This window comes from Leptopilina heterotoma, unplaced genomic scaffold (genome assembly GCF_015476425.1).
Source record: "Leptopilina heterotoma isolate Lh14 unplaced genomic scaffold, ASM1547642v1 Lhet_10, whole genome shotgun sequence".
Classification (NCBI taxonomy): Eukaryota; Metazoa; Arthropoda; class Insecta; order Hymenoptera; family Figitidae; genus Leptopilina; species Leptopilina heterotoma.
In genome coordinates, this window is record NW_025110813.1 from 2,832,926 (window position 1) to 2,858,421 (window position 25,496).

The window sequence follows — 25,496 nt, forward strand, 5'->3', positions numbered from 1 at the left end:
ATTGATAATTATGTAAATACTGTTCTATATTAAATAATTGATAGATATCAAAATATAAGAATAAAATTTATTATTTTGGAGAAAAGAATAAAATAGTGTGGCAGTTACTAATATTGTTAATAGTATAGCTACTACTAATTAATAAAATAATTTTTGTTTCGATTTCTTCATCTCAAAATAAAATGCATTCTTCTTGAAATTTTATTATCAGTAATGTTAATTTATTAAATCAGTGATGTTAAAATTATTTTTATATATTGTTATATTTTCCCTGTTATTTTCTATACTGTTATTTTTTGACAAAAAAAAATTTTCTTAATTACATATTGTATTGAATTAGTTGTATTTAGTTCAATTAAAAATTGAATATATTGAAAAAATTTAATAATCAACTATATACCTGGTAATTAATAAATGTGATTATAATTATAATAAATAAAAATAAGATAATAATTAATAATATAAGAATAGTAAATAATTATTCTCACATAATAATTGACTTATTTTCATCAATTTTTAAATTTTGATAATTATTTTAATTTGTAAATAGTAAAATTATTTATTTGTTATTTTACTAAAGAAAAAATATTTAAAGTTTTGAATTTTATTTAATTTTAATGGTTCATTTAATTTTATTTATTCACTTCAATTTTATTTGAAAATTCCAAAAACTAATTGAATTTTGGTCGAATTGCAATTATAATTTTTAGAAATTATTAAATTTTTTAAATTATGTTATGAAATTATGTTAAACATTGAGAGTATTTTGAAATTTCAATTCCTGTGGACAAATGAATAACAATAAGAATTTAAATATTTATTTAACAAAAATTATTTAAATTTTTTGCAACTTTTAGATTGTAAGAATACTATGTACGAAAGGGCTTGTCCCGTATACTTGTTAAATAAAATAAAATAAATAAAATTTGAAAAATTTAATTTAGAAATCCTGAAAAAACGAGATTTTGGAAAAATAATAAAATTTTTTGAAGATAGTTGAATGCACGAAAATAATTTTTAAGAAATTGAAACAATTTGAAATTTTGTCAAATTTTATTAAAAATAACATTTTAATTCCAAAAAATTTTATTTTTTCACATTAACAAATTATTTTTAAAATATAATTGTATTTGTGAAGAATTGCAACTTAAAAATTTAGAAAATAATTGAATTTTACAAAACATTTTACTTTTAAATAATTCAATTCTCGTAGTTGAATTTTGATAGGAATTGATTAAGAAACTGATTTCAGTTGAAATTTTAGAAAATAATTGAAAATTAGAAGCGTTATTTTAAAATGCTTTTAAATTGAAATCTTTGAAAATTTTAATCGCTGTAAAAGTATAATAATATTTAAATGTTTATTATAAAAAAATTATTAGTATAATTTTTGATAAAATTATTAAGTTTCTTATAAAAATTATAAAAATTTTAAATACTTTTAATAAAGTTACTTCCACATTTAAAAAAAAAAAAATTTCAAAAATAATATTTCTTTACAATTCTTTTGACCTGGATTTTGGAAAATTTTTTGTTAAAAACACTGATTATTTTGTGAGATAAAATAGAAATATTTATTTTAAGACTTATTAATTATATTTCATTAAAAAAGATTAAATGATCTTCTCTATAAAATCGTTTTATTTTGTCAGGGATTTTTATCAAAATTACTATAAAAAAATTCAATTTCTAGAATTTATAAGAAAATTATGAATTTTGTTGTATAACAGACTAAAAAAGAGAAAATATTAAATTTAATTTTAAATTCTTTCTATTTCTAACAATAATTAAACAAAATATAATTTTAATTAAATTCGTCGAAAAACTTTGAAAGAGAAAAAATTCCACATTCTACATAAAGTAGTGAAAAATAAATCAATTTAAAAATTTTTTTTGCAATAATATTATAACAAAACAAATTTAAATTAGTAAAAATTTGAACTAATTAGAACAAAAGTGATACGAAATTTATAAAAATTAATTTTTAAATAATAAATATTAAATAATGTAAATAAAAAATGACAATAAATAAAATTTCTTTTCAGAGAAAATAAATTTTTAAAAAACCGTATTTAAATTTATTTAAACCGTATTTTGGATTAATATCAATTCCGTTTTTTACAATTATTATTCATAAGCAACTATTTCTCTATTTTAGAATGTTTTTAATTAATATTACTAATATTAATAGTATAAATTGAATTTTAAAAAGTTTCAAATTGAAGTTTTAGAAAAGTTGAAATTGTAAAAGATTTTAATTAAAAATTCTGAATGAGTTAGTTTCTTGAAACATTTTTATTCACATTTTTTTCAAATTAGTTATATTTTTAATATAATATTTAATTGAAAAACTTTCAAATTATTCAAAATTTCATGAAATTGTATGTTATGTCTTGTAAGTAAGTGGATTTTAGAAATATTTTAGTTAAAATTTCTAGAAAATAATTGGATTTAAATTTTGAAAATAATTTGTAATGGGACGCATGCGCATGATTATTCCCCAAATGTAATTTTTCCGAAATGTCATTTTACCGAACGTCATTTTTGCGAAAAGCCATTTTTGCGAATATTAATTTTTGCGAAAAGTCATTTTTACGAATTTTCATTTTTGCGAATTGTCATTTTTGCGAATCGACATTTTTACGAATTGTCACTTTTGCGAATTGACATATTTACGAATCGCCATTTTTACGAATTGTCACTTTTGCGAATCGACATTTTTACGAAATGTCATTTTTGCGAATAGCCATTTTTGCGAAAAGTAATTTTTACGAATTGTCGTTTTTGCGAATTGTCATTTTTGCGAAATTTCATTTTTGAGAAATGTCATTTATGCGAATTGTCACTTTTGCGAATCGCCATTTTTACGAATTGTCACTTTTCCGAAAAGTCCTTTTTGCGAATTGTCATTTTTGCGAAAAATACAATAGTAAACTTGTAGGTATATATAGATTCACTATTGTATTTTTCGCAAAAATGACAATTCGCAAAAATGACTTTTCGGAAAAGTGACAATTCGTAAAAAAGGCGATTCGCAAAAGTGACAATTCGTAAAAATTACTCTTCGCAAAAATGGCTATTCGCCAAAATGACATTTCATAAAAATGTCGATTCGCAAAAGTGACAATTCGTAAAAATGGCGATTCGTAAAAATGTCAATTCGCAAAAGTGACAATTCGTAAAAATGTCGATTCGCAAAAATGAAAATTCGTAAAAATGACTTTTCGCAAAAATTAATATTCGCAAAAATGGCTTTTCGCAAAAATGACTATTCGTGAAAATGACATTTCGCAAAAATGGCTTTTCGCAAAAATGACTATTCGCAAAAGTGCAGTTCGGTAAAATGACATTTCGGAAAAATGACATTTGGGGAATAATCAAGCGTCCAATTTGTAATAAGTTACACTAGCAATGTTATTAAAAATTATTCGAGTTTAAAGGATTTGAAATTTGTATTTCTTTTTAACTCTTCCTACACCCAGAGAAAAATATTATTTAAACCAAATATATTTTATTTGAGTTAAATAAATGTATATTTGTCTTAGAACCAACTAGACTTTTTATTTGTTTTAAATAAAAATTTTATTCGGCATAAATAAAACATATACCCAATGGGAAATTTACAACTGGCGTAGTACTGCGCCAGCACTGGCAGCACTGGCGGCAAGGCTGAGAGCCAGCACTGGCATGGCACTGGGATGATAACGCCGTCCGGCGCTGCCGAAGTACTGTCTGTCAGTGCTGCCAGACAGCGCTGGCGCAGCACTGGACCAGTGCTGGCTGAGAATATTGCCGCAATAAATGCCGTATTGTTATTAATTAATCGTAAATTCATAATTATAAATAATTTAACAACAAAATGGTAAATAATATTAATAAATAGTTATTATTCATAAAATATTTCTCTTCTTAAAGAAATTGTATTAAAGAAGGAGACTAACAATGAATATAGTAAATGAAGTAGAAAAAAATTGTTTATAACATTTAAAAATTAAACAATAAACAATTACAGTAAGTGTGCATTAGATTTTCATATTTTAGTACCTAACGATTGGAATCTAGAAATATCGCAAACCTATGAAAATAAACAAAATTGCTGACGAGGGGAATCGAACCTACGACCTACAGACTAACAGACTAACGCTCTAACCACTATGCTAACGACACGTGTGTACAAAAAAGTATTAATATCTCAGTATCATTCAGACATACAATTATTGAGTCAAAGATGAAAAAAAATAGGGATACGTTAGAAATAATAAATTGAAGTAAAATAAGTTAAACTAAATTTTTAATAATTAAATTAAATTACTTTATTTATTGCATTTAACATTTTACGTAATTCTTAAATTACGTGGTAATTTTTTAATACTTTTTTATTCATAGTAATAAGTATAATAGTATTTTAATAGGAACTAAATTATTATTGAGATTAAAGTTTAAATTTTGTTTATAATTTTAATTTGTTTAAATAATTTATTATTTACAAAATTAGACAATTGTGTTAAATTGTTATTATTAAATGTAATAAGAATAAAAAATGAACAACTGAAAAGTAAAATATTGATTTTTTTCAATAAATTTATATTTATAAACATTTATAAACTTTTTTTATGATTTTTTTCAAGTTTATGTCAAAAAATCAGTGTTGGCAAAGAGCGTTGTGAACAATTTTTCTATACTCAGCCAGCACTTGCCGCCGTGGCTTGTCCAAGCTTTGGCGGAACAAAAATTCTGTACTGCGCCAGCACTAATTGTCGAGGCTCGGCTAGAATACGCCGAACAATCGTCTGAGTACTAAGCCAGTGGTGAACATCGGCACTACACTGGCATTTCCCATTGGGTATTTGAGCTAAATAAAAAAAAATAAATAAAATTTTATTTAGACCAAATAAAATTTATTTGAAACAAATAAAAAGTCTAGTTGGTTCTGAGACAAATATACAATTTCTCTGGGTGTATGGGAGAATAATGGATAATAATTAAATATTTATTTCAAAAAATCTATTTAAGTTCCAAATGATTTTGCAGTTAAAGATATTAAAAAAAAAATGTATTATAAACATATTTTGGAGTTTCAATTATTTTTAGAGTGAACTAAAATATTTCTAGGATTTGGGAAAAAGTCAAAGTTTTGTCTAAAAATCAGGGAATTCTTTCAATCTTTCATGGAATAATTTATTTTTTATTTATTTATTTATTTATACATATAAACGGGCAGAATTATATAAAAAATAATTCAGAATTATTTTTTATGACCGTGAATTTTTTTTGTTGAAAAAAGTGGCCACCCTGAATATAATCTGCAATTAATTATATATTAAAATAATATTTATTTATTTCTGATTGGTAGTCTAAACATATATGTAGATGTAGTTTTCTAGATTAAGGTCATTGCGCTTGATAATGAATTTAGAGACCAATAACCGATTAATAAATAGCAAAATGAAAAAAAAAGAAAAAAAAATGTTGATATTGATAAAGTTTTAATCGCAAATATCTTGTTTAAGCCGCACTAGGCTAAACTATCGCGTTTACTGTATTTATACGTATATATATGTATATAGAAGATAAAATTGTACAACTTTCATGACTTTAAACTAACGTTACTATATAACGGCAACATAGCTGTCATAAAACTATAAAAGACGGCAAAACGAGTTCTGTTTTGTGTGTTGGTGTTTGACCAGCGAAGGAGGAGAAAGTTCGTCAACTCTTCCCCGCCCTCTGCAACGGCAGCGGCAGCAGGAAATGTTTGGAGAACATTTTATAAAATCTATGAGCGAAGAAAGAAAGTTGTTGCATTAATATGCCCACCTTCCAACACTGATTTTCTCCCAAGAATATGTATACACACAAACACAGTGTGCATATGTACTTTTATTTTTATTATTTTACAGAGAGATGCATTTTTTCTTCTTTTTTTCCATCAGAGACTTTTTTTTCTCTTTATTATCGGAAGTAAATTTTTTTTTATCACGATACTGTGAATTATACTTTTTTTTCTGGGTAATTTGTATCGTTATAGGTGTAAGGAAAAAATTTATCTTGTAGCTAAAATTAATAATAATGTAAGAGTAAAATAGAAAATATATTTTTGAGTTATATTCTCAAGGGAATCAAATTGTAATTGTTTTTGTTAAAACTATAAAAAAAAGGGAATTTTAGTAGAAAAAAAAGGTTTGGTAAAAAAGAATTTATTTTTCTAGTTAAAAAAACCATTTTTTCTGGTTCTTTTTTTATCGAGAACGTCGGAGGAATGAAATTAATATTTTACGTAAGAAAAAAAGCTCTTTATGTAGAAAAAGCTCATATATGGTCAAACAACATTTTTCTCTTAATTTGAAAATTACATTTTTTTCTTCCATAGATTCTTTTTTCATATTTCAATAAATAAAAGAGAATTAGATGCTTTTGAGTAGTTAAAGACAAGGGAAAAAGTTTTTCTTTTAAGTAGAAAAAGCCTTCAGGTCAGACTAAATTTATTTTTCGAGTAAAAAAACACTTATTTTCGAATTTTTATGCGATTTAACGTAAAGTGGAACAAAATTTAAGTAGAATGGAAAAAGCTCTCTTTGATTTAAGTAGAATAAGCTCTTATATGGTCAGACAACAATTTTCTCTCAGTTGGAAAATTAAATTTTTTCTGTCTACAGATTCTTTATTCATATTAATTAACTTCGTATTTCATTCTTTCGTTTATATTCACTCTGTCTGTCCACACTTTGAAGTTAGTTTTTTTTGTACGCTTTTGTTTTTTTTTTCTTTAGAAAATATTGTTTGACAAATCAAAAATATGCAGGTATTTTTTCATGATTTATAATAAAATAATATTTGAAATTAAAATTAAAAAAAAAAATTATTAACAAATAAAGTTTCTTTATTATATTCTATTTACTATAACAAATTTCGTTTGACAAAATTATGCAAGTTTTTCTTTTTTTTATTTATAAAAAATATTGGAAAATTGTAAATAATATTACAAAATTATGATTAAAAAATAGGAAATATACCCATTTTATGCATCATTTTTATTTCTCAATAACAATATTATAAAGAAATTGATTATTTTCTTTGGGAAAGAAAAACATTACATATTCTCGTTTCCTATTATTTTTGTAGAAAATTTTTAATTTTCACAAGGAAATAATTTCCATCAATTCTATTTCTTAATTTTAGTTATTTTAATAAAATTCAAAGTTTTTCAAAAATATAGGAAAAAAATGTTTATAAATTCTATTTGTCAATTTTACAAATTTTAATTAAAAAAGAAGATGGAAATTTTTTAATTTTTAGAGAAAATAAAGTTAAAAAATTTTATTAAAAAAAATGTCCTGTTACATTTAATTACGAATTTCATTAATTGTAAAATTATTCAAAAACATCAATAACTTCTCTTTTTTAAAAATATTTAATTATTATTATTTTTCCACAGGATGAATTAAGACATTAAAAAATTTCAAACTCAAACCTTTTTTTAAATTAAAAAACTCATAAAAGTATTATTGCTATAAAACATGAAGATGACCGAGTGATAAAATCATTATTTTATATTATAAGAATATTGTTACTGTAACTTCTTCAAAATTATTTTCATTTTTTCAATTCAATTATTATTATTTTCTAGAATTTTCAATTATATTTTATGAAAATAATAATTGAATTCCTTAAAAAAAATTTTTGTCTTTATTAAAATAATTGAATTATTGCGAAACAACTGAAAGTTATAAAAAATTTGTAATTAATTGAATTCCTATGGAATTTTATTTTTATTATTTATGACAATAATTAAATGTTTGAGTATAATTTTATTAAAATTTTTTAAAATAATTGAATTCTTTTTGAGAAATTTTATTGAAAATTAAAATAGTAGTTATTGAAAATCATTGAAATGAGAAAAATTATTGGAAATAATAATTGAAATTAGAATTTTATTGACATTTTTGAAAATAATTTAACTTTGGGGAAGAATTTTGTTATTAATTTATAAAGATAATTAGGACTTTGACAAGAGTCTTTTTTAAATTTTACACATAATTGAATTTTATGAGAAGAATTTTATTACTTTTGAAAATAATTGAATTTCTGCAATTATTTACAATTTCTCCAAAATTGAATTATTTTTAGTGTTTTCAACCAAAATTTTAATTAAAAATTTTTTAATTCTATATTATTTTTAGAATTGCTAATTTTATTTTAAAAAGCAAGTAAAGAGTTAGCCGAATTGTTGCTAGTTTGAATAATAAATGAGAATTCGATACTTTTGAGTTAAGGATAAAGGTTTTTATTTTAAGTAGAAAAAGCTTTCTGGCCAGACAAAATTTATTTTTCCAGTAAAAATGCACTTATTTCGTTTGCTGAAATTTTTATGTGTTAACGATAAGTGAAACAAAAACTATAAATAGAAAGGAAAAAAGCTCTCGTTATGGTTTAAGTAGAAAAAGCTCGTATATGGTCAGACAACAGTTTTGAAATCGAAATCTTTTCTGGACAAGAAAGCTTTTTTTCCTTGAATAATAAAACAAAATTCAACATTTTTGAGTTGAAAATTAAAAAATTCATTTCAAGTAGAAAAATATTTCTGGACAAGAAAAAGTTTAAACAAATAGTTTAAATTTTAATGTACAAACGGTGAATAAAATAAAATTTAAGTAAGAGGAACGAAAGCTTTCCATTGTTTAAGTAGAAAAAGCTGTTATATGGTCAGACACAAGTTTCTTTTTACCGGGAAATTCAAATTTTGCGTGTCCAGTAGACTTTGTATATATATACTTAAATAATAAACAACTTTAAACAAATTTTACTTAACAATAAAACATTTTTATTTTTAGTAGAAAAAATTATCCTGTTTGGCAAAATTTATTTTTCGAAGAAACAAAAGTTTATTGTTTTGTTTGTTCAAGTTATTGTATGAAGGTTAAATGAAAAAAAAATCAAATAAAATGCGAAAGCTTTTTGTGGTTTAAGTAGAAAAATGTTCGAATATGGTCAGACAATTTTTTTTCCTTCAAATGTGAAAATTTTAATTTTGTCTGACCACAAAGCTTTTTCTACATAAATAAAGAAATAGAATTGCAATTGTTTATGTTAAAAATTTTAAAAAAATCAATTTAAGTAGAAAAATCTTTTATATGGTCAGACGTTTCTTTTCTTTAACTTACGTGGAAATTTTAATTTTGTCTGACCAAAAAGCTTTTTCTACTTGAACAAAGAAACAGAATTGCAATTGTTTATGTTAAAATTAAAAAAAAATTAAATTTAAGTAGAAAAAGCTCTTATATGGTCAGACGATGATATTGTTCTATTGCGGGCAAATTAAAAATTTCCTTCAGCTATATTCTTTTTCCTACTAAGTTATAAAATGAAGTTAAATATTTTTGAGCTTAAAATGAAAAAACATTTTTTAAGTAGAAAAATCTTTTTTGTTCAGACGAAACTAGTTTCTAGAATAAAAAAATTTTTTTTAGTTTGTTCGCAATTCTTTTTGTTCCTATATACTTGAAAACTACTTGAAATTAAACAATATTTAAGAAGATGGAAAAAAGCTCTCTATCGTTTAAGTAGAAAAAGCTCTTATACGGTCAGATACTGATTTTCTTTACAGAGCAAATTTACTCTCTAAATTTAAAACTTCAAGAAATTTTTACTAATTCATATTTAGAGAGTAAATTGTTGTCTAAGCTTTTTCTACTTAAACGTTGGAAGGAAATTGTAATTTTTTATGTCAAAAATCAAATAAATCCAATTTAACTGGATAAATCATTTTTGTCAGATAAAAATTTATTTCTCAAGTACATACGAATTTTTGTATTTTATATTTTTGATCAGAAAAAATTAGTTTTTAGAATAAAAAAACAATGTTTATGTTAAAAATAAAAAAAAATCAATTTAAGTAGAAAAAGCTTTTATATAGTCACATAATTTTTTTCTTTTAGTGTTTTCATTTATTTATATTTTTATATAAATAAACTTAAAAAACTTAAAAAATATACTTAATTTATGAAAAATTCAAAAGTTTATTAAAAAATAAAAATAAACTCAAAAATGCTGGAGTAGGCAGAAAAAAAGTTCTGGTTTAAGTAGAAAAAGCTATTATATGGTCAGACATAGATTTTCTCTTCAGAAGGGAAATTTTCATTTTGTCTTAGCCAAAAAAATTTTTTAACTCAACAAAAAGAAAAACTGACCATTCTGTAGATAATAAAAAATAATTTTTACTAAACTCAGGAGTAAAAATTTATTTCAAAAAAAATACTTGGAGGAAAAATTGTGAATCAAAATGATGTGAAAAATTTCGGACATGAACTATTCAAGTTTATTTGAAAAATTTAATAAGGCTGTAATTAAGAGAGAAAATAATAAATCTTCAAACTAAATTATATACACTGGAGAACAATTTAATAGAAATTATTATTTAATTTCATTTTTTATGTTTTTTAATATTAATTTTTTTTCTCTTTTTTTTTGTTTCAGGTGAGACAAATGATTCCTGCGTCGAGTTTATTTCGTAAGTAAATATAATATTGAAATATATAATAATTCTATAATAAGTAAAATATAATATTTCAATATTAAATAAATATTAAATTGCCTCCAATTTTGATATCAAATTTCATATTATTAAATTATTGTTTTAAATTATTTAAAATAAAACAATTTTCTGATAGATATTTAATTGTATCGAATTTTTATTATTATCAAATTTAAATTTATTAAATTATTCGATATTATTCAAAATTATTCGAAATTATTCGACAGAAAAAAATTATTTGATACAAATTTAATAAAAACTTTTAATATTAAATTTCAATTTATAAAAATAATTTTGACTTTTAATTTGAAATTGTTTGACAAAAATTGAATTTTATCAAATTTTTATTTTCAAAATTTAATTTATTAAATTATTGTTTAAAATAAAATTTGATACAAATTTAATAAAAACTTTTAATATTAAATTTCGCAATTTATAAAAATAATGTTGATTTTTAATTTGAAATCGTTTGATAAAAATGGAATTTTATCAAACAATTTCAAATTTTAATTTATTAAATTATTATTTGAAATTATTTGTGTTAGATAAATTTTTTTCCAGTTCAATAATTTATTTACTCTTTCTGTTTTATTTTCCGTATGTTATAATTTTAACAGTATACTAAATGTTTAAACAAAATTCCCAATGGAAATAATTTATTTTTCCTGATAATTCTTTAAAATTTCTAACCTTCAAAACGAGAAAGATTTTTCGAGGTAATTGGATTTCATTTCCTTCTTCGAGTGTTTATCAGTATTCTAGTGTGTAACTAAGCTTTAAAGACGTCTTTTTCTCTCTCGCTCACCAAGGACGCAAATGATATACACAAACTTTTTTGATAGCGCACGGCTCTCGATTATTATTATTATTATTATTATTTTAAAATTACAATTAAAAGTAAGAATCCACAAAAGATTTATTTTTCATTTGTTTTTTTCTCCACTTATTGCTATTTTTAGATTATTTTTTCTCCGCAATGTTTTTTCAACGAATATAAATAAAAATTCATAAAGGAAAGAGTAATTTTTATTTATAGATATTAATTTATAGGCCAGGACATTTTTTTCAAAAGAGAGAAACAAATTTTTTTTTTCTTCAGGACGATCATTGAACTCTCGTCGTTTCTCGTTGTCTGTCGAAAATCAAAAAGGTGTTCTTGATTTGATGATTTTTTGAGTTCAATGACCGTTCGCATTTAATTTAAAAATTCCACTTGCTTATAGCTGCGAGAGACTTTGAAGGATAAATTTAATAAAACGTCCATGACCAATACAATTATTTTATCTATTTTTTCGTTCAGTGAGAGAGAGAGAGAGAGAGAATTTTTTTTAGAATTTCAAATTTTTATTACACATTAATTATAATAATTTTGCACTTGTTTCTTGAGATTAGATGAAAGGAAAAAAACCAGTTTCTTTTTCAATCAAATTATGACTTAATATGACTTAAAAGCTAGATTAAAAATTTCTTCAAAAAGTCATTGAGTAATAAATGAAAATTATGACTCCTATCGATAAAAATATCGATATGATAGTTGAAAGAAATAAGGAAGATGGGAAGGAGAAATAAATATCAAAAGAAGGTGAATTAACAAAAAAAATTTGATTTGTGTAGAAATATTTATTATATTAGAAAAAATGTATGCTAACAAGGTTACAAAATAACCTAGGCAAAAATTTCGACACTTATTAATTATTCTAATCCCGTCACAAAAAAAACAACGGTTTCGAGCTCTTGTTCTCTATTTTCTATACCTTATACACTCTTATGGAGCGCCACCCATTTTTGGCTCATCGCATTAAAAAAAAAAAAATTGTTACATAAGTATCGGAAAAAGATATGATTTATATTTCGCAGTCAACAATATTAATTATTTTTGAGCTTCTTTACTATCGTTATTTTAGAAAAAAATGTCAATTGACGTTCTTATACAAAATGGGCACGTGAGGCACTTTTTCTTTTTCTTTGACATTCTCAAAATCAAAAAAAAAATGTTCAAAAATTCATTCGAAATTGAAAATTCAATTTTTTCACGGATTTCATTTTTTATTATTTGAGTTTATATTTTTGTATTGAATTTTGTTTTTGTATTCGATTTTTTGTTTTTGTATTTAATAATTTCTTGTTTGTAGGTATTCGATTTTTTATTTTTCTATTCGATAATTTTTTGTTTGTATTCGATTTTTTATTTTTGTATTATTCGAGAATTTCTTGTTTGTATTCGATTTTTTATTTTTGTTTCTAGCGTGAAAAATTTCGATTTAGCGAGAGAAATTTTGTATTATTTGTCGATTATCAAAACATTTTGGAAAATTAGTTTTTCCAAGAAATTGTCGAAATTCTCAAAGAACGAAATTCGTGGCCTTTTTTTGAAACGAAAGTGGGGTGAGAAAAAAAACTATCGCCGAATAAAATAATAACCAATTATTACAATTTTACTATTTTTTTCATTTTAATTTATGTTTTTACTATTTTGTTGTATTATTTTATTTATTGATAATATTTTTCCATCTCTCTTTGATAATTATATTCTTCTGTATGTAATATAAAGGGTTTACCGGTAAAATTCGTAGAATAAAAAAAAAATTTTGTTTGGCTTAAAAGCCAAACAAATTTTTTTTTTTATTTTACGAATTTTGCAAAATTTTTTTTTTTTGTTTAATTTCTTTTTTTTAAACTGAAAAAATCTTTTTACTTTGAAATTAAAATTTTTCAAAGTTTTACACATTGCTTTCGAATGTTATGAACATTTGCACGTAAAGCTCTCTCGCGGGCAATGCAATATCGACGACCAAGATGGAAGCTGATGTTGCCAAACACGAGAAATTTCTGTAGCGAGTTTGAATGCTAAATCGAATGTCGCTGGTCTTTGAGAATTTCGCAATTTCTTTCTCCCACTCTCCTGTAAACACACACGCACGCACACACAAACACACACAATTTGTGTATATCTAATGTCTTCAACACACTAAAGTTACGCCTGTATATACGCAATCGTTACATAATTTCTAATACGTGCTAAATAATGAGAAAACGCTATCATCATTTATTAAAAATAAAAATAAAAAAAAAAATTTTCACTCTCTTTGATAATCAACAAAATATGACAATTACATTTTTTTTTTATTTTGCTTTCACTGTTTTTTCTCTCGCTTCAATAATAATATACAAAAACCTTCCTGATTATGTTTTCCATTTTTTTCAAAAATTCATAATGAATTCTTAATTTTTTGTTCGTTGGAATTTTTTTCCTTCGCATTTTTCATTAATTTCAATTTCTTTCCCATTTTTTTTTTTTTTTTGGAGAAAAATCGAAACGTTTTTTTCCATTTTCGTAATATTTCTTAATTTAGAAAAAAAGTACTTTCATCGGAAAAGTAAGTGGGCACAATTTTAGCAAAAAAAAAAGGAAAAAGAAACCTAAAAAAAATTTTTTTTCCTTCCCCCCACAAAGAAAACATGAGATTCGTTTATATTCGGGTGGCTGCTGCCCTTTTTTTTCAATAAAAATCTTATTCTAAACGAGACTTACACCTACAGAGGTACACCATCGTATAAAAAAAATCGTACTTCGAAATAAAATAGTTTTTTTTTTTGTTTGCTTTCGGTGCGAATTTATAACCGATCACAGTTTATCACTCACCGATTTTTTTTAACGAAAATCGGAATTTAGCGATACGGACAAAAAAATAATATTAATGCAAAAAGGACTATTACAAAATCCTGATTTTATGCGCACTTATATAATCGATAACGCTTCTTTTCTTTTTAATAATAATTATTATGTATATAAATCGTGATAATAAATACAATGTTACAATGAAGAAAAAAAAATCGATGTGTGCAATGATTAGTATTTATGAAACGATAAATGATAAATATTTACAAGTTTATGAAAAAAAATCACACTGACGACAAAAAAATCACAAAAAAAAAACTCTTTTCATTAAACGCTATATATATACTTGATGTTGACACGGAAATTAATACTGGCAATCTTTATTTTAAAACAATTATTTGTATAATTATTTGTTTAATTATTTATATAATTAAATATAACTATATATAACTATTTATATATTTATTTATATAATTATATAAATAATTATTTATTTAATTATTTATATATACCTATAAATAATTATTTACTTAATTATTTATATTAATAATTATTTACTTAATTATTTATATAAATAATTATTTATTTAATTATATATACTACAATATATACGTAATTTAAAAGAAGAGTAAATTCTGATTGGAATTTAACATTATTGCTTAATTTTAATTATTTCCTTTAATATTTCATTATACTTCATTAGCCGATTGATGGTTGATTTGAATTTTTATTTTTTCTAGCAAAAAAATAAATTCAACATGACTTGCTTCATTAGTAGCTGACTCGCTTCGTTCTTATATTTCTTGTTTTTTTAAGTACCTCAATATTTATAATACGTAATTTACAAAAAGATCTTCTTGTAATTCCCATTACAGTCACGTTTATTTTTATGTAATAATTTTTCACTAATATTGTAAAATATTTTTTTCAATTTTTTTCTTATTTTTTTTTTTAAAGTAGTTCCATTATTTGTTAACTGATAAACAAAAGAATTCACGAATTCAAATATAATCACATGAAAAAAATCATTTTTTTCTTTTTCAATAATTATTCTTTGATGATAGAATTTCAAAATTCCAAAAAATAATGAATTATCGGAAAATTTCCCAAAATTCGGAAAAGTGATAATAAACGGAATACCTGCATTTGGAAATAACGATTAAGATAAGTTAACTGTATTTATGTCAATCTGATAATTTTTACACCACAATTTTAACAATGTGATAATATTTTAATTACTGTATAATTATTTATGAACATTGTAAATTTTTTTTTTTTTTTGAAAAAAAATTCTATTTTCAAATTTTTGGGTGTGAAATTAATGAAATTATACAGAATTCGTGAATAATAATAATAAAAAAAAAAAAGAAAAATAAAATGATTGCCAACTATTTTCTCCCAAGTCATACATATCCTTATACACGATGACACACGTTGGGAAAGGCAACGATGCGAGACGCGACAAAACTGACTTTACTGTTGTTGCTGTTTTTTTTTCCTCTTTTCATTTTACGTACCGATTTATACGTATTAATATGCATAATGCAGTATATATGTATATATACAAGTGAAATTTAAAAAAAAAAAAATAATCGAGATGATCGATGATGAAAACGCTGATGAAGCAAACGAAGTTAATGAATATATCGCGAGCTACAAAATATTCTATGTTCATGTTCAATAAAACAAGTCAAGTGCACAAAAAAAAAAAAAAAAATAAAAAAAAAGGATAAAATAAAAAAATAAAAACAAAAATGTGACGTCGACTCCTTTGCAGGTGAGTAATATACATATATAAGACACATACTAGTGCGAGTGTACGTGCAATATGTATATAAACTTATCACAGATTTCACTTGGAACTGAATATTTTCTTTAATCGGCGGAAGTGGAGAGACTTGACGAGGATTTTTTTTCGATATACAATTTAGTTTTCTTTCTTTTACTTTCAGTCGTTTTTCCCAAGTTTCATTCTGAAAGAGCAGCTATTTGAATATTGTTCCACCTCTTGAAATTAAACGGCACGATTTAATTGTATTGTGGCCACTCACTGCAAAAAAACAAACAGAGGGGAAATTTATTTTATTATAGTCAATTTTCATATGTAAATGGATAAATTAAATACATAATTAGTTTTTGTACATTGGAATTAAACGGAATTTTTTATTAATTGAAATAACTTTTTTTTTTATTTATGGAAAATAACAGTAGTAATTTTAATAATAATAATAATAATAATAATAATAATAATAATTTTCAGGCAAAATTTTGACTTTTTCCCTGGCCCTGAATAATATTCTGATTCACTCTAAAAATGATTTGATGCTAAAAAAAAATTCTATTACATTTATTTACGAATTACTTTAATTCTAAAATCATGAGAAAAAACAACAATAACTTCTTTTTAAATAATTAATCATTGTTATTTTTCCATAAGGATTAAGATTTTCAAAAATTTCAAATTCAAACTTTTTTGAAATTCAACAACTTATAGTAATTAAAGATGACCGAGTCCTGTTACATTTATTTAGGAATTTCTTTAATTGTAAAATTTTTCTCGAAACTGTAACTTCTTGAAAATTATTTCTATAATTTCAATTCAATTATATTATTTTCTAGAATTTCTAACTAGTATTCTTCTTTAAATCAATTATTTTTAATATTGTTTAAAAAAGTTCTTTGAAAATTTTTAAATCAATTTGTTTACAATTCAATTTTACGAAATTTTAATTGTTCGGAAATTTTTCAATTTTACATTAGAAAATAAAAAAGTCAAATAATTTTTTTAAAAAATTCAATTAAACTTTTTCAATTCAATTTTTAAAGATTTTAATTTGAAACCTATTGAAAATTCAATTATTTCTAAAAATTCACGCTTCACTGCTTTTAATATTCAAAATCATTATTTAAAATTTAAACTAAAATTCATTTTCAATCCAATTTTTATTAGAAAATTCAAAAGGAATTCAATTATTAAATTACAAAAATAAATAATTCATTGAATAATTAAATGTTTCTTAAAATTGAATTTTTATAAAAAATTTCATCAAAATTTCTTAAAATAATTAATTTCTTTCGAAGAATTTTAATCAAATTTTTAATAGGTGCATTTTTTGGGAAATTCATTTAACATCTGTATTAAAAATCATTGAAATTCTGTGATAATTTTTATTATTTATGAAAATAATTAAAATTTTGTTAAGAAGTTTATAAAATTTTTTTTAAATAATTGATTTTTTTCGAAAAATTTTATGAAAATTATTGTATTTTAAGTAATTGAATTCTTTTGACAAATTTTAATAAAATTTTTAGTTTTATATTTTTTGAGGAATTCGATTAAAATTGTATTAAAAATAATTGAAATTCTGCGATGAGTTTTACTATTAATTAAAAATAATTCAACTCCTAAAAGGAATTTTATTATTTATGAAAATAATTGAATTAATGCAAAAAAATTTTTGAAAAATTTGTAAATAATTGAATTCCTGTGAAATTTTTATTATTTATGAAAATAATTGAATTCTTGCAACGAATTTCATTACATTTTTTTTTAAATAGTTGAATTCTTCAATATCTATTAAAATAGATATTGAAAATCATTGAATTGTAGAAAGTTTTTGAAAATAATTGATATTTTGACAAGAATTTTATTAAAGATTTTAAAAATAATTGATTTTAGGGAAGAATTTTAATATTTATAATGATAATTGAAATTTTTATGAGAATTTTTTTAATATTTATGAACATAATTGAATTTCTGCATTCTAGAAATTTGATATTTTTCTAGTATTTTTGACAAAATTCCCTGACTTTTTAAAATTAATGAGGACAATATTTATAAATAAAAATAATAACAGAAACAATAATAATTATTATTATAATTATAAATAAACAGAATAATACTATTACTAATAATTATACTACTACTACAACAACTAATAATAATAATAACAATACCTATTATTAAATAAAAACGATACTAATAACAATAAATAATTATTATTTTTACTATTATTATTACTATTTTTTATATAATAAAACTTAGTGATTCCATCCAGTAATTATTTTAGTTTTATTTTCAAAAAGAAAATTAAAAAACTTTTATATAATATTTTTTTTATTAATTATTATTGTTTCGTACTAATTATACAAAAGGGGTTTGTTTATTTTTGTAAATAAATAAATAATTTTATTTCTATTTAAAACGATTAGTAAGAACCATAACGATTTGTTGGAACAATGATTATTATTAATTTAAAATTATCATTGAATTGATTATATCTGTATCTTTATCTAAAAAAAATTCAAAACGATGATTCAAATGTTTCTTTGAATTAAAAGGAAGATTTTGCATACACGCCAACTCACTGAAAACCACTGAGTCATTTAATGACAATTTTTCCAACTATTTGATCTCATATATGATTCGCAACTATATTTATATATATAAATGAGGAAGACACAAACATAAAAAGTTTTTGATCTAAATAAAATTATTATATTATACATTTACTTTTATAATAAACCCATAATTACAAATCTAGTTTATTTCTTTCTTTGAATTTTAAACTATAGTTTTGTTATAGTATGAAAACTAAATTATGACAATAATTATAACCCTAAATAATTATATACGAAAAAAAACTTTCAACTGGAACAGCGATAATTTTTTCTTGAATAGCAAAGGTATTAATTGCGTCAACTAAAAATATCGCTAATTCAGTGAAATTTATACCTTTTAAAGGTAAAAATTTTTTTTCGACTATGGTTTCAAAAATTAATTAATAAATGATGTTAATAATATCAATTGTTTAATGTTAATGAGTAAATATATAAATAAATAAAATAATAAAAAATATCAGTTTATTATTATTAATTAATTATTTTTAAAATACTTTCACGATTATCTTATTTTATACGTCTTCCAAAAATCGAAAAAATAATTTATTTTGGTATTATTACTATTATTTATTATTATTCATTAATAATTAAAAATTAATAATAAAGAAAAACAATATAAATACAAATATAGTAGAAAATTTTAATTTTCGTCTTGAAAGAAAAATATCGATCAAATAAAAATACACAGTAAAGAGAACTTATTTAATATATAAGTTTCCCCTTTATAAAAATATAATATTATATAAAACGTAGAATTTTTTATTTATGAAACTAATTTTCTCTAATATGTATAAAACTAAAAATAAGTTCTCCTTTTATTTCATGTTTTATCCTCATTTATTTTTATAAATATAAATAGTTAATATTAATAAGAGTTAATTTTCTTATCTTAAGTGTCAGGAAACGATTAAAGTAATAAGTATAATAATTAAATATTTTTGATTCATTTCACAATGTATACATAAATTTACATAGTTTTCAATGTTTTTTTTTCATTGTTTCATGTTTCTATATATGTGAGTTCATTAAAAATCGTTTAGATATATTAACAAAAAAAAAAACATTCATGGAGGAAATTATTATGAATTTTAATGGCTTTTTTGAAAAATATTGAGAAAGCCGTTAGAAAATTTTCTTAAAATAGGTAGCAATAGTAATTTTAATGAAAAAATCTTTTTTCTTATAATAAAACATAATAAATTAACTTTCTACAAGTATTAGATTTTTTTTATATATCAATTTCTCTCTATAAATATATTCTTTATTTGAATTTTTTATGCTTTTATGTAATTGTAGGATTTATACACTATAGAAGGAAAAATATAGAAAATTTTTTTTAAAGAAAACTTTTTTATTAATTAAAAAATTATTTTTCAAAAAAAAGTATTTTTTTAAATTCTTTAAAAAAACTGTCTAAAAATTCTAATAAAATAAAATGAAAAATTTTTTTAAAAATGGAAAAATTGTGTTTAAAGTTTAAGAAATAATCTGACGGACATTCAAAACAAAAGTTAATCCAATATCAGAATTTTTAATTTTAAAAGAAAAAGACAAATTTTAAATTCGTTTCGGTAGAAGCTTTAGGAATTTAATTTTGAATATTTTAAACAATTAACAGTTGCATTTGAGTAAAAATTACAATTTTCTGTCACAAGGGAACTTTAAATTATTTAAAATGTTGAAAATTGAATTCCTTACGATTTTACCAAAACGAATTTAAAATTTAATTTGTTTTTTTCTCTCTTAAAATAAATAAATACAAAGTTATAGCATTGGATTAACTTTTATTTCGATTGTTTAGCGGATTCTTAAATTTAGTAAAAATTTTTCTGTCTTAAATTTTTTTTTTAGAAAAGTGAGTCTTAATTTTAGATAATTTTATCGAAATTCGATGAATTGACTATAAAAGTTTCTTAAAGTTTAAAATCACATTTTAAAATGTCTATCACAATCGTAAATTTTTTTTCACTATTATTTATTCCCAAATTGTATAAATTAAAAACTGAAATTCAACCTTCCTAGAAAAATCTAATCAAATAGTAAATTAAATCAATATGTACATTATCTCTTCCGTGATGTAATATGCAATATTATTTCATAAAATAAAAAAATTTTTATTCCCTTCCCGACAAAAAATTTATATTAATTTTACCAATTTTTTTTTTTTTTTTTTTGCTATGTACTAAATAAACCAGTTCTATTTTATAAGCAATTTTTTTCAGCAAATCTTTTTGATTCTTTTAGCAATTTTTTTCCATCAACTGTTATATAGTACTTTTATAGCAATTGTTATTAAATAATTGAAAATAATCTAAGAAAAAATTCATCAAGAAGAATATTGACAGATTATACAATATATAATTGCAGAAAAATATTACAAAACTATTTACTCAGTTTAATATACGTTATAAAAATGGACTTATATAAGCAGGTTAATTTTTTTTTTCAAATGAGTTTTTAAAAGTCGCATTTCTATTTAAGTTTCTATATAATAGTTATGGCAGTTACTATTATCAGGTTTGATTGTAGTTCAGTTCAGGTGATGCCCTTGAAGTTTTGTATATATATTATATATTTAACATGTATATATATATTTAACAGAACAAAATTTTTATTTGATCTTTATTGAAAATCAAATTTACTTAAAAAATTTATTAGTTCTCTTATCAAATTACTGTCTTCTTTTTCTACTTGATTGTAACAAAAAAAAAAGAAAAAAGTTCTACGCACATTTACATTTAATTTGCATTATTTCAGTTGCTGATGTAATTTAATATACAATATTTAAACAGAAACACAAAATTTCCATTTAAATTAACGTTTTAGAATTATATATACCAAAAAAAACATGCTGCCCTTGAAGTTTTTTGAATTTTTTAATTTGAAATTTTATCTTATAATTCAAACAATGTTTCAATTATACTTTTATTAATTTGATAAATGGTGTAAATAAATATTAATTAATTTCCTTTAAATTTTTTAACTTATCTAAATTTACGTATTTTTCCGTCAACCTTTGAATATTTGTATTACAATTTGACAACTTTTTTTTCTAGTTCATTTAATTTTTCACAACGCAATTTTTATTATTCCTATTAATATTATTATTCCTGTTATTTTTATTATTATTATTACTATTATTATTTTTCCTATTATTATTTTTAATATTATTATTATTATTATTATTATTTTTCCTATTATTTTCATTTTTACTGTTTTTTATATTTTTAAAAAAATTGCACCAAAAATCCTTTTACAACACAATTTTTCTTTGGTTACAAAATGAAATTTGTTGAAAATCATACTTATATAAAGAAAAGATTTTTTTACTCTGAAATTTTTCCAATTTACGATAAATAAATAATGAGGAAATTAATTAATAATTGGGACTGTTATAGAGAAAAATATAAATAGTTACAGTCGAAACTGATAAATAGAAAATGTTTATATGACGTAAACTTTACTAGACCTGAGCTTTATTTGTCCAAATTGTTATCAAAGTAGAGCTTTATTTTTGCCCTAGTTATTATTAGACCAAAATTTTATTTGACACAATTTTTATTAGACCGAAGCTTTATTTTTCCTGATTTTTATTGGACCAGAGCTTTATTCGTCCTATTTTTTAATGGAAGAGCTTTATTTGTCCTAATTTTTATTTAACCTGAGCTTTAATTGCCCTAATTTTTAATAGGTCTGAGCTTTATTTTCTTTTAATTTCTGTTCAACCTAAACTTTCTTTAACCCAATTTTCATTAGACCAGAGCTTTAATCGTCCTAATTTTTAATGGAAGAGCTTAATTTATCGTAATTCTTATTTAACCTGAGCTTTAATTGTCCTAATTTTTAATAGATCTCAGCTTTATTTTGTTTTAATTTCTATTAAATCTTTCTCCCGATTTTTCTTTGACCCAAGCTAAATAGTTTGACCTAATTTAATTGTCCTAATTCTTATTTAACCTGAGATTTATTTTTTGCGATTTTTCTTTGACCTAAACTTAAAATATCCTAATTCTTATTTAACCTGAACTTTATTTCTCCCAAATTTTTCTTTGACCTAAACTTTAATTGTCGTAATTCTTATTTAACCTGAGCTTTAATCGTCCTAATTTTCAATAGACCTGTGCTTTATTTTGTCCTAATCTTTATTGGACCTGAACTTTATCCGTCCTAATTTTTATTGAATCTATACTTTTCCCCATTCTTCAGACCTAAACTTAAGTTGTCCTAATATTTATTATACCATAGCTTTACTTGTTGCTAGTTTTTTTAGACCTAAACTTAATTTTTCTTAATTTTTACTGAAATGAATCTTTATTTGTACCACTTTTTATTGGACCTAAACTTTATTTGTCCACATTTGACTTTATTTTCCCTACAATTATTAGACCAAAGTTTTTTTGTACCTAATCTTTACTGTGCCTGGATTTTATTAGATTATTATCTTTATTAGAGCTAATTTTTAATTGATGTCTCATTGCTTGATCTATTTCTGGTTTCAATTATTAGAACCTAATGTTTACAAATCCTGTTTGATCTAAAATAAGCTCATAGGTCACAACATTTTTTATACTTTAATATTTATGGAGCATAATTTTAATTTAAATACAAATGCTTTTTAGAATTTATAACAATTTAGAACATCAATGAAATGAAAATAGAGCAAATAAGAATTATAGTGTTAATAGAAATTAGGCTAATGAAAAATTATTAGTGTCGATTAGGCGAAATAAAAATTAGATTAAATAAAGATTAGGTCAAGTGAGAATGAGGGCAAATGATGATTATGCGATAATCAAATTTCAAGCATAAAAGTATTGTTTGTTTATTATTTGAAGAAAAATTAAGGGTTCCTTTAAAATTTATTACTCTAAAAACCGATTTTTTGAACACAAAATTGTTTTTTTTTTTTGTTTACGAATTCTATGGTTGAATAAATGAGTCCTGAAAATGAGATAGTAAACAGAAATAAAGAACTGGGAAATTTTCTCTTATCCAGTTTCGACTGTATTGAAAACAATAAAAAAAAAACAATGAAGAGAAATAAAAAAGAATTCTTACCTTCTTCCTCGTAGCTTCCTTCAAATTAAGAAAAAATGTCCATCAGCTAATTTTTCGTTTTGCTAGACACCATAGTAGTCGTACTGCACTCTACGTAACATGAGATCCATCGCTACCCTTGCATCCTCAGCTGAATCATGACTATTTGCCTGTATCGATTTATTCAAGAAGTGATGCGCTAAAAACTTGAGACTCTTACGCGAAAGAAAACTCGCATCATGAAGAAATGCAATACTCGTGTCAACTGCTTTTTTATGAACAATTCGCAATACACGTAAATCATTCTCCAAACCATGTCCAATTAATATTGATTCAGCATAAATAAATTGTAACAAATCATGTTGTACATCCTGCAATGTTTTTGTCACACCATGAAGTTGTTGTTCCGTAATACCACTGAATCTTGTATTAAAATCAATGATTTTTTCCGCCGGCTTCACATATTGATCATAAATCAATGTACCATTTAATGAGACAACCGATACTTTCGTCACTTCTAAACCATTTTTAGTAAAGCACATCTCACAATCAATAGCATAAACACCATAACCATTCTCAGGACCAAATGGCGCCGGTTGAGTTGACACAAAACCATCGAATGGTCCATTCGTTGCCTCGGCAATAATACCCGACCAAACATGAGTACTTGCCGTAATACAACCCACTGTTGTATCATCAGTATCACGTGAACAACACTCCCAACTGCCAAAACGACGTTTACCCCAATGATGCACGCACTTTTCAACAGCTAAATAATCACCGTTTCGCGAATCAACACGAAATGGTTGCGAGCAACGTGAGCATCGTCTCTCAATTTCATTAGTCGCTATTTCTTTATGTATCACTGGACCTGGTAAAATGCACGGTACAATATTTCTCGCACTTGAATCAACTGATGATGATGATGATGAGGATAATGATAGATTTGATGATGATGATGATGATTCACCAATATCCGAATTTTTATCACTATCCGATGAACTCTCTTGTTCAAGATCAGAATTCTCGAGGGAACTACCACTTCCATTACCACTGTCCATCTCGTTCTCCTTCACCTTCCATGAATTATGGAATATTTTCTTTGGAACAAATTCCCTTGCATTTGCATTTAAACTATGCAATGTTGTACAATGATGATGTCTTGAAAATGAGCATATCATCACAGAATTGCAATCACTTTTTTGCATAACTGGATAGCTGCCGTGTAATAATTGTCCTTCATTGAGTACATAATGCTGTAGCAAATACTCAATGTCGAAATTTTGCAAATGCCGCAATTGATAACGAACCATACTTGTATAAATTTTGAGATGTTTTGATGATGAATTCTCAGTGAGGACTGATGTTGGTTTACTACTATTACAACTATTACTGTTTTCGGTTGTGTCTTTGGTTTTCGTTTTCTTATTATCCTTCTGGTGGTGGTGGTGGTGGGAGTCCTTTTTCTTAATGACTTTTGGGTTGGGTTTCTTGGGGGCGTCTTGATAATGACGGTCCTGCCTTTGCAGCCAATGGTGACGATTCCTTGGCAATATTGGCGAATCACTTGGACTTACATTATGATCGGCATCACGTTCCTGATGCTCACGACGTTGTTCACGTGTTGCTCGGGTTAAATTTTTCCGTTGACGTCGACTCAATGGCGCACGATCCTCACGAAGTTCCTTGGCTGATGACGATGATGATAGTGACGATGTGGAGGATGAGGAAGATGAGATTTCGGAAGCCTTGATGATAGTGCTGCTCTTCACCAGGTCCAGCTTCTCTTCGGGTGCGAGTCCGCAATCTTTATAGCACACACAAAACATATGTGTTAACCATCAGCGATGATAATTTTTTTTTTTTTTTTTTTTTTTTTATTGCTAAATTCTCTTAATCATATAGAGC

General features: G+C 23.3%; 1 protein-coding gene across 3 annotated transcripts in view; it reads right to left on the bottom strand.

Moving 5' to 3' along the window:
* Positions 1–14,751: 14,751 nt before the first annotated feature.
* The window catches only part of LOC122498354, a 70,406-nt gene continuing 59,661 nt past the window's right edge, over positions 14,752–25,496 (bottom strand). For 2 of the 3 annotated variants that reach the window (XM_043606060.1, XM_043606056.1), the window contains exons 4-5: positions 23,610–25,395; positions 14,752–16,200 (exon numbers count right to left, since the gene is read on the bottom strand). In XM_043606060.1, coding sequence (XP_043461995.1) covers positions 23,672–25,395 — 1,724 coding nt within the window. In that variant the 3' untranslated portion in view covers positions 14,752–16,200; positions 23,610–23,671. The remainder of the gene's footprint in view (positions 16,201–23,609; positions 25,396–25,496) is intronic. The other variant, XM_043606048.1, reaches the window with a different exon arrangement.